The sequence below is a fragment of the Mus caroli genome, unplaced genomic scaffold (assembly GCF_900094665.2).
Source record: "Mus caroli unplaced genomic scaffold, CAROLI_EIJ_v1.1 scaffold_15359_1, whole genome shotgun sequence".
Classification (NCBI taxonomy): Eukaryota; Metazoa; Chordata; class Mammalia; order Rodentia; family Muridae; genus Mus; species Mus caroli.
Window position 1 is genome coordinate 4,521 of NW_018391490.1, and position 10,189 is coordinate 14,709.

The 10,189-nt window shown below is 39.0% G+C and overlaps 1 protein-coding gene across 1 annotated transcript in view; it reads right to left on the minus strand.

Moving 5' to 3' along the window:
• Positions 1–848: 848 nt before the first annotated feature.
• LOC110289214 (zinc finger protein 14-like) overlaps positions 849–10,189 on the minus strand; it is an 11,712-nt gene continuing 2,371 nt past the window's right edge. The window contains exons 2-4 of the mRNA XM_021155363.2: positions 6,757–6,883; positions 6,497–6,554; positions 849–5,385 (exon numbers count right to left, since the gene is read on the minus strand). Of these exons, the coding sequence (XP_021011022.1) occupies positions 3,390–5,385; positions 6,497–6,554; positions 6,757–6,883 (2,181 nt within the window). The 3' untranslated portion in view covers positions 849–3,389. The remainder of the gene's footprint in view (positions 5,386–6,496; positions 6,555–6,756; positions 6,884–10,189) is intronic.

Sequence of the window (10,189 nt, forward strand, 5' to 3'; positions counted from 1 at the left end):
TCTTCATGTGCTTATACCCACGGATGCACATCTGGAGGCCAGAGGAGGGAACTGGGATCCTCCTATATCACTGTTTACTTTATTCCTTCAAAGTGAGGTCTCTCTGTGAACCTAGAGCTTGCATTTTTTCTATTAAGTGGGTAGCCAGCAGGCCCCTGCTATCTTCCTCTCCACTTGCCTCAGAGTTGGGGTTACAGGAAAGCATGAGACTAGGTTGAACTTGTTACATGGGCCCTGGGATCCAAAGCCAGTTCCTCATGCTTATGCATGAGTGCTCTTACTCACTGAGGCATCTCAGTAGTTCCCATGAAAAACATCTCTACATCCTCTACAAACATCTCCAGATGCTTATACTCACAACTGGGCTTCTCTCCTAGTACAACACTTTCAAATAAGGGCATAGGATACCTGCTGAACTAAGTGTGCTACCATGCTCCCCACAACAACGGCCTAACCCTCTGAAACTGTAAGCAAGTCTCCAGCTAAATGTTTTCTTTTATAAGAGTTGCCATGGTTGCCGGCAGTGGTGGCACACACCTTTAATCCTAGCACTTGGGAGGCAGAGGCAGGCAGATTTCTGAGACCAGGTCAGCCTGGTCTACAGAGTGAGTTCCAGGAGAGCCAGGGCTACACAGAGAAACCTGTCTCAAAAAAACCAAAAAAACAAAAAAACAAACAAACAAAACAAACAAACAAACAAACAAACAAAAAAACAAAAAAAGACTTGCCATGGTCATGGTGCCTCATCATAGCAATAGAAGAGCAATGACTAAGACATATCACTGCAAGATCCTAACTTCTGTAGTATCATGCCTTCTTTGAGTCAATGAACCGAGACCTCCCTTAAGTTGTTCTTCCATCTGATTTATCACAGCAATACAAAAGTAAGCAATACAATCCCAGGAGATATAAGCAGTGTATATATACATGCAGGGGACAGCTGGATTACACATTTGAATTGAGGCAAAGGTGATCATTGACTCATGATGGTTTTGCTATTGACTTTTTCATGTAAAGATGCTGGGGATAAAACACACAACAGAAGATATCTTCACTTTTCAAGATGAGGTCAATTTGAAGTTGAGATATACAAGTACAGTTTCTCATGATGCTGGTTGGATAGTATCAAGCAGCATAGTAAGCCACCACCGATTCGGGAGCACATAAACTGATGCCATTCAATACACGTATTTGGTGAACCATATGATATATTCAACATACTATAAAAGCCATCGCTTTACACTTTTATTCAACTATAGATTAATAGAAATGGTCTGAACATACTGAAGCTGGACTGAACTTAGCTCTGGAGTTCGAACTTAAGTGTATCAACTGTATTTTCAACCTACTATATACTTCTTGGTGAAACTGTACTTTTGAAACATGGAAAAGAACCACTACTGCCCTTATTAATTGTACCGAGTTCTTCTCATGACTTATGTTTCTCTTTATTGCACAATTGCAGCCTTCTGGGTAAGAAATACCAAGTGCTAAAGATTTATGCTCACACCTACAGTGTAGCCAGGCATGTGCCTTAGTATGTTTGATATCAGTGTGGTATGGGGGATATTTCATGTTCAGTACCAAGTGATCCCTCTAAAACAAATCCTTCAGAAATTTAAACAAGAATGACTTTCAAGCATGATGTAATGGCTTGGGCCTGTTATCCTTGAAATAAGAGTGAATTACAGGCTCACCTGGGTTCAGAGTAAGAGCTTGTCTAAAAAAACAAAACAGAATAAAAGGGGGAAAGTGATTTTAATGACAAAAATACATGGCCACTTATGGTTACAGACAGAGTTGGTTGCATAATTCATTAGATATTAATCCACAAAAAGTAAGGTCCCTGCAGTCTCTGGTAAAAAGGCACTTAAACTATGTGTATGAGTAAAACACAAGTAACAAAGCAAAGTTACAACACAAGCCTGACCTGAGATTAACTCAGGAATAGAGGGTAAGCACTATTTGTAAGCACACAACAATGACTTGACATTAAAGGTAGATATCAGCAGGTATATATGCTATCTAACTTATGATTATGGTAGGATATTTGCAGATATCTTTTCATTTGATAATCTGTAAATTGGCCAAAATAGTTCAGAACTTTCAGAAGTATAGTGTGCAAAATCTTCAAGAAAACATATATCAAACTATAAAACATCAAATACAAAATGCCATCTGATCTGAGAAATCAACTGGACTTCACTGTGCAATGCTAGGGTTAAAGTAACACAACTATCCCTTGTCACTTCCAGAAATGATTAGCTCAACAGGGCTCTATACTAGCCAGAGGACTCCCTCTGCTAGTTCATGAGGTACAGTTGGGAGAGGTGATATGCAGGAGGTATGACATAATTGGAGGGAGTAAGTCATTGGGAAAAGCTGTGCTTGTGAAATGGTCTACTGGTCCTTCTTATAATGCATACTAGTTTCTAGTGTCCACAAAATGATATAAACTCCTGTACTTGATGACTTCCTTGCCATAATGAACTGTGAGCTGAAGGGAAGAAATTCTCCCCTCCTCCCCTTAAGTTGTTTCAAGTATTTGGCAGTAACAATGAGAAGAATAGAAAAGATACAGCATAAACATCAAAGATAAAGCCCAGCATGGTGGCACACACCTTTATTCCCAGCACTTGGGAAGCAGAGATGGATATATCTCCAAGTTTTATGCCAGTCTGGTCTAAGGAACCAGCTCCAGGGTAGCCAGGGCTACACAGAAAAACCCTGACTCAAATGAAAATCCAACAAAACAAAAACAAGACAAATACAAAAATATCAAAGATAAGAAGTTCCCATATGATGTCAATAGAGAAAGCCTAAAAATAAAATTCCATTTTTCAACAGCTCATTAACATTACTCTAAAACATATTAGGAATACATCTCATTTGAATCCAACACAGAAAGAGGAAATGTACATGACTTGTAAAGACACAACCCATTAAATTCATGCCTTACTGCTTAAAGACACTTAGAGATTAGGTCATCTGAAAATTTATTTACAAGAGTCAAAATTAGAAGTAAACATTCTAGTGATTTATCTTCTGAATTATTGACCAGTTAGTGTTTATTCACAGGGATCTTAAAAAGAATTAATGAATTTGATTACTCAAGGAATTTTCATAAATCTTTGTAAACTGTTTTGATAATTTTGATATACAACTTGATATTGGGTACTTTCTCAGAGGTTAGCCAACTGAAGACTTCTCTATACATCCATTTAAGGTATGTGTCTCTATTGACTTCATGTTGGAGCTTCTCACTATGCTATGAACTACTACATACTTGAATGCCATCAAGATGACTAGAGGCATTCCTACAGACAACATGGCCCTGGGTCTCTGCCCTATGCATTGTCATGCTAAGAATGCCTTTCCGTGTTCTACACTTAGGGATTTCTACTGTGAGTCTTCTCATGTATTTTAAGGGAACTGGACCGGGTAAAAGCTTTCCCACATTGCTTGCAAATGAAAGGTTTCTCACCAGTGTGGATCTGTTCATGTCTTTGACAATCACTTAAAGTATAAAAGGATTTCCCACAGTGTTTACATACAAAAGGTTTCTCTCCACTGTGAATCCTTTCATGACGTCGAAGGGAACTGTGACCAGTGAAGGCTTTCCCACATTGCTTACACTTATATGGTTTTTCTCCAGTGTGAATCCGTTCATGTATTCTAAACTTACTAAAAGAAATGAAACCCTTCCCACACTGTTCACATACATAGGGTTTTTCACCACTGTGAATCCTTTCATGATTTCGAAGGGTACTGGGATTAGTAAAGGCTTTCCCACAATTCTTACATACATAGGGTTTCTCACCAGTGTGAATTTGTTCATGTCTTTGACAGCCACTCAAAGAAGAGAAATCTTTCCCACAATGCTTACATACATAGGGTTTTTCTCCACTGTGAATTCTTTCATGGCGTTGAAGTGAACTATGTCCAGTGAAGGCTTTACCACATAGTTTACATACACAGAGTTTCTCTCCAGAATGAGTCCATTCATGTTTTCGAAAGTTACTGGAAGAAATAAAACCTTTCCCACATTGCTTACACATATAGGGTTTCTCCCCACAGTGAATCCTTTCATGGCATCGAAGGGAGGTATGACGAGTGAAGGCTTTTCCACATTGCTTACACACATAGGGCTTCTCCCCACTGTGAATCCTTTCATGGCATCGGAGGGAACTCTCCACACTAAAGACTTTTCCACACTTCTTACATTTATAGGGTTTCTCTCCAGTGTGAGTCCTTTCATGTATTCGAAGGGTACTGGAAGAATTGAAACCTTTCCCACATTGCAAACATACATGGGGCTTCTCACCACTGTGAATCCTCTCATGATATCGAAGAGAACTGAGAGTAGTAAAGGCTTTAGTACAAAGCTTACATACATAGGGCTTTTCTCCAGTGTGACAACGTTTATGTGTTTGAATGGAATTGTAGTAACTGAAGGCTTTCCCACATTGCTTACATACATAGGGCTTTTCACCAGTGTGACATCGTTTATGTGTCTGAAATGAATAGTAGTAAGTGAAAGCTTTCCCACACTGTGTACACACGTAAGGTTTTTCTCCAGTATGAGTTCTTTCATGGTCTTGAAAGTTTGTCAAGTAACTGAAAGCCTTACCACAGGCATTACATCTGTATGGTTTTTCTCCAGTATGAGTCCGTTCATGTCTTCGAATGTTACTCAGAAAAGAAAAGGACTTACCACATTGTGTACATAAATAGGGTTTCTCTCCAGTATGAGTTCTTTCATGTTCTTGAAAGTTAGTTGAACAAGTGAAGGCTTTATCACATATATTACACCTGTATGGTTTCTCTCCAGAGTGAGTCCGTTCATGTCTTTTAATGTTACTCAAAAAAGAAAAGGTTTTCCCACATTGTTTACATGCATAGGGTTTCTTTCCAGTGTGGACCTTTTCAACATACTGAAGAAAATCAGGATAAGTAAAGGCATTATAATGCTGCTTATCTATACATATTTCTTCTCTAGTTTCATCATTCACACGTATTTGAATGTAATCATTACTTTTGAAGATTTCCTCACACTGGTTCAACTCATAGGATCTCTTTCTAGTGTCACTGTCTTCAGGCTTCAGAAAGCATTCTGGATAAATGAAGGCTTTCTCACATTCTCCAAATTTATAGAGGTTCTCTCCATGTGGTTCATATTCATGAGGTTTGTGTGGAGTCTGAAGAGGCACAGATGCAGTAAGAGATGACTGACTAATGAGCATGTTGTCCTTGTACACAGGGTTTTCACTAAGCATTGTTCTATGAGAAATTTTCCTGTTCACAATGGTGTTTGGAATCTGTCTGAAGATTTCTTTACTTTCAGTACCTTTGCTATGCTCCAACAGTCTTTCCACAACGTCATTTCTGTTTAAAATTAAAATAAAAAAAGGAAAGCATATCAATAAATTTATAAATTCTCTACAAGCAGAATTTCTGAGAATTTATTAATATGATTGAAGGTTCTACAGGATGTGAAGACAGGTAATATTAAGGCATTATATTCATATAGGATTTCTTTTTGTGTTAACATTTGTTTATTTACTAATTGTGTGTGTACATGCTATGGTGGGCATATGGAAGTAGGAAACAGTTGTGTTTTCTTTTTTGTTTGTTTGTTTTTTCAAGACAGGGTTTCTCTGTGTATCCCTGGCTGTCCTGAAACTCACTCTGTAGACCAGGCTGGCCTCAAACTCAGGCAGATATCCACCTGCCTCTGCCCCCCAAGTGCTGGGATTAAAAGCATGTGCCACCACTGCCCGGCAGGAGGACAGCTTTTAAGAGTTGGCTCTCTTCTACTATATGGGTCCCAAGGATTGAACTCAGGTCAAATTTGGCAGTGAATGCCTTTACCTGATGAAGCATTTTACTAGCCTAATCATATGAGACTTCTTAATACCTCTAGTAGGTTAACTATTTTGGAAACAATGAATATCTAAGTCTTATCTATTTTTGAGGTCAATCTCTTGCTATGATGCATGGGCTACCTTCAAATTCAACTTCTAATAGCTGGGTTCATATTTGCTGCTATATCCAAGTACTTGAGTATTCCTCATGCAAAATACTGAAGCAAAAACTATTTTCTATTTTAAAAATTTTTATATACATAAAATATCTTGAAGACTGTTCTCAGAATAAACATAAAATTGCTTTATATTTTCTCTGTATTCCATACTCAAAGCTTAAAGAAAGGTACACACATTATTTTTTTATTAACTTTGTGCTTTGATACAAGTTTGTGTACATAAAACCATTAGAAAGTATCACTTACACCATCATGTCAATACTGTAAATATTTCCAATTCTATATGCACTTTTTTTTGGAGAGAAATGCTTTAAATTACATCAACTTGAAGTTGGGCTTATTGGGATAGTTGTCTTGATTTTAAAAACTACTGGCCCAAAACAAAACAAAACAAAACACCTACTGGCCATTTCCAGATTGTTGAGCTACATCATCCTGAGTTGGTAAAGTTACCTTTGATTTCTTCTAGAATATCTATGGTCCTCATCTATGTTCTGGTCTTGTGTTTTTCCTAGAATATAGACCCAGAGAAATCTGATTTAGTCATAATAGGAAAAAAATACCAGATTCTACATAGACTCATGGAATAACATGACCATGCCTGATAAAGCCACCAAATTTACCTTCCCATATTACAAATCATGGAGCAACATTTTTGAGCAAGACCAACTTACAGTCTTATTGACCAAGAAAAGGTACGATCGCAATCATACCTATAGCAGCCAGGTTCCTGAAGGTCTCCTCCATGACATCTTTGTGCAGCTTCTTTTGGGAAGGATCTAGTAAAGCCCATTCCTCCACAGTGAAGTTTACAGCCACATCTTCAAAGCTCACAGAGCCCTAAAATAGCCAAGATATTTCCAGAAGAAAAGATGAAACACACAACACTGAAAATCTCTGAATGTTCTCTAAATGTTCAATATATATCCGAGTCACCACACTCCTATTTTACATTCATAACTGTACTCGCAAACATAAAAATCCCCACATTATCTTTGAAGCAACACAACAACAACAACAACAACACATACCAACTATCCTGCTGGAACTTACAATTTCTACTAGTGTACAAGTCTTCACCATTTTCCCCACAAAATACTACTACCAGTGCAGACAAGTGTTAACAGCAGCTGCATTAAACTTGCATATTTTTACAACAGATTATGAGGGTGAGTGTCCTCATCCAATCCTAGTTCACAAGGTCACAATGTTCTGCCTCACCACAGATCCAAAGCAATGGAGCCAAGAGACAACAGAATGAATTATCTGAACCATGACATAAAATAAACCTCTCAACTTTGTATAAATTACTTTTCTCATTACTGTGACAGATAGCAATTCATGAGAAGTAAGATTTACTTTGGATCATATCTTGAAAGGGTAGAGCCTATCACCTGGGGAAGGTCATGGCAGAATTCATGGGAATAGGATTATGCAGCATCCAAATCAGTGGAGATCAGAAAGCAGAGCAGGGAATGCTGGTTTCCACTTGAATTCTTCCTTTTTCCTTTTTTATTCAGCCTGGGATCCCAGACTGAATAAATGTTTATATGTTTATATGTAATGGTTAGTGTTGAATAACCTGGTGGATAGGCATCTTGGCACACCTGTAGGGATTTATCTTGATGGTGTTAACTGATGTGAGATGATTCATTTTAATTGTTGGTGAGACCATCCCCTGGTTAGTGTATTCTAGACTGTACGAAATGGAGAAAATGAGCAGGACATAGCATGTATTCACTACATTTTTCTTCTGACTTCAGATGTAATATGACCTGCTGCTTCATGTTCCTGCTTCCTTGACTTCTCCATCAGGAAGAATTGTATCTTGAATTGTGAGTTAAACCCTTCTGTTCTTATATTATGTCATCAGTGTACTTCATGATAACAACCTGAAAAGAAACTGAGACTGGTACCACAGAGATTTAGAGTGGGAATTCCTTCGTTACTTTTCTGCAAACACTCGCAGAGACACTCTGTGGTATGTGTCCTAGGTGATTTCAAATTATGTCAAGCTAACTAGGAGACTTAACTATCACAAAAACCTTCAGTTGCTTTTCTCAAGTATATTGTAATATGAATGCAAAGCTAATTAACATACTCCACTAGTTAAAAATCACATTAACAGATTGGTTAAGAATAGATCATGGTTGGTGCCTGGTTAATTATAATCAATGAGACCTCCTCTGGTGCCACACTTACTCCAGTAAAGTCTGCGTGACAAGTCCAAAAGCTTGGCTGCAGTCCTGAGGCACAAAGTTTCAAGGAAACTGGTCTTGTGGAGAGTCTCTGGCATCCCGTAGCACAGAAGTGGTCCAGATTTGTCCTTGCGATAGTGTGGAGGGTCTTGCATGCTTTCTTTCAGTATTGTTTTATTATAGGTGCCCCCATGGAATGATCTGACAAATAACTAAGTTAGATTGAACATTGCTTCCTGGCCTTCACCAGTGTCCCAATGTCCTAGGCAGTCATTGAGCCGACTCTGGGCTTGGAATTTCTTAAGAATGTTACTTATTCAGGTGAAATCCCTCCAGAGAGATAGTGAAATAAATCAGGCATTGCCGTTTAATGGGTAAGAACTAGAAATCTCAGGGCTAGTTCAACAAAGTAAACTTAGAATTCTCATTACAGTCATGTATGGCAGACTACATTACATAATAGTAGAAAGAAGGTGGGTTGTGGTTTAAGGAGGAACTAGAGTATTGTATTATTCAAGAAAAGCTTAGTAGAACAGAACTCCCCTGGTGCATGTTTTTCACTAGGCCCAGAGGAACAGCATAATTAGGTATTTACTAAGGGACCCCTGGAGGTGGGTTAAACAATAGATTAGAATAGCACCTGGGTGTATAGCCCTTTCACCTGGCTCCTAAGAATAGCTGACTTTAGATAGGGCTGATCTTATCTCAGTTGTAAACACTGCCTGATCTCTGTTAGCTTTTATGTATGCATTTCTCTGTAAAGAGTCATTATGCATCTGACATATACTGTAACCTTGGCTAATGTATCACCTAATGTCCTTGTTTTTCTTTTGTATTATAAGTCTGATGCCCACTTTGAGAAATTACATTCAGATCTAACATTCTCTGGTGTTTGTGTCTGTCACTCACCAACTCCTTGCCCAACTGAGTACTGGGACCCTGATTTCTCCCCCGGGTTGAGGGACTCTGACAGAGCCAGCCCGAGGCATGCTGGCAGCTGATGAGAACAGATACAGAGTTTTGAAGCCAAACATCAGGCAGAGAGCCCAAATTGGAGATGTTCATTTTCGAGTTAAGGGAACCCCAAGGTAGAAGGGAAGAATTATAGGAGCCAGAGGGGTTGGAGATACCAAAAGAACACAGCCCACAGAATCAACTAAGTAGGGCTTATAGGGGCTCACAGAGATTGAAGCAGAAATCACAGAGCCTGCATGGGTTTGCACTAACTCCTCTGCATATATGTTATAGCTGTTAGCTTGGTGGTTTGTGAGACCCTGAACAGTGGGAGCAGGTGTGTCTCTGACTGTTGCCAGATTTTGGGACCCATTTCCTCCTACTGGGTTGCCTCAGTCAGCCTTGACAAGATGAGAATTTGTGCCTAGTCTTACTGTATCTTGTTTTGCATGCTGTGTTTGGTTGATGTCCCTGGGAAGCCAGATATTTTCTGGAAGAGGAATGGATGTGGGGGAGAAGGAAGGTGGGAAGGGAACAGGGAAGAGTAGAGGGATATATAAGGAAAGAAAAAAAATTCATGGAAGGGTCTAGGAGATGGCTCAGCACATAAAGCATCCACTGTGTAAGCCTGAGTTTGAACTGCCAGAATTCAAGCAGAGCCAGAGATGGTAAGGCATATTTATAATTTTAACTGCGGAATCCAAAAAAATAAAAAATAAAGTTTAAATGCTTTCTTACTTGAAACAGGTAGAACCAAAGGCATAATTACAATAAAATCAAAGCACATAACCAACGTCCAGCAGAGCAAAACAAATCTTGTGGTTCAGTGTCCAAGGTCTAGGAACTCCTATGACAAGGTGGCATGTAAAGCCAGGAGAATCCCTGGAATCTGATGGGCCAGTTAGCCTGGAATATGCAGTAGTGGACAACAAAGACTGTCCTTTGACTTCTGTCTTAGTCAGGGTTTGTATTCCTGCACAAAACACCATGACCA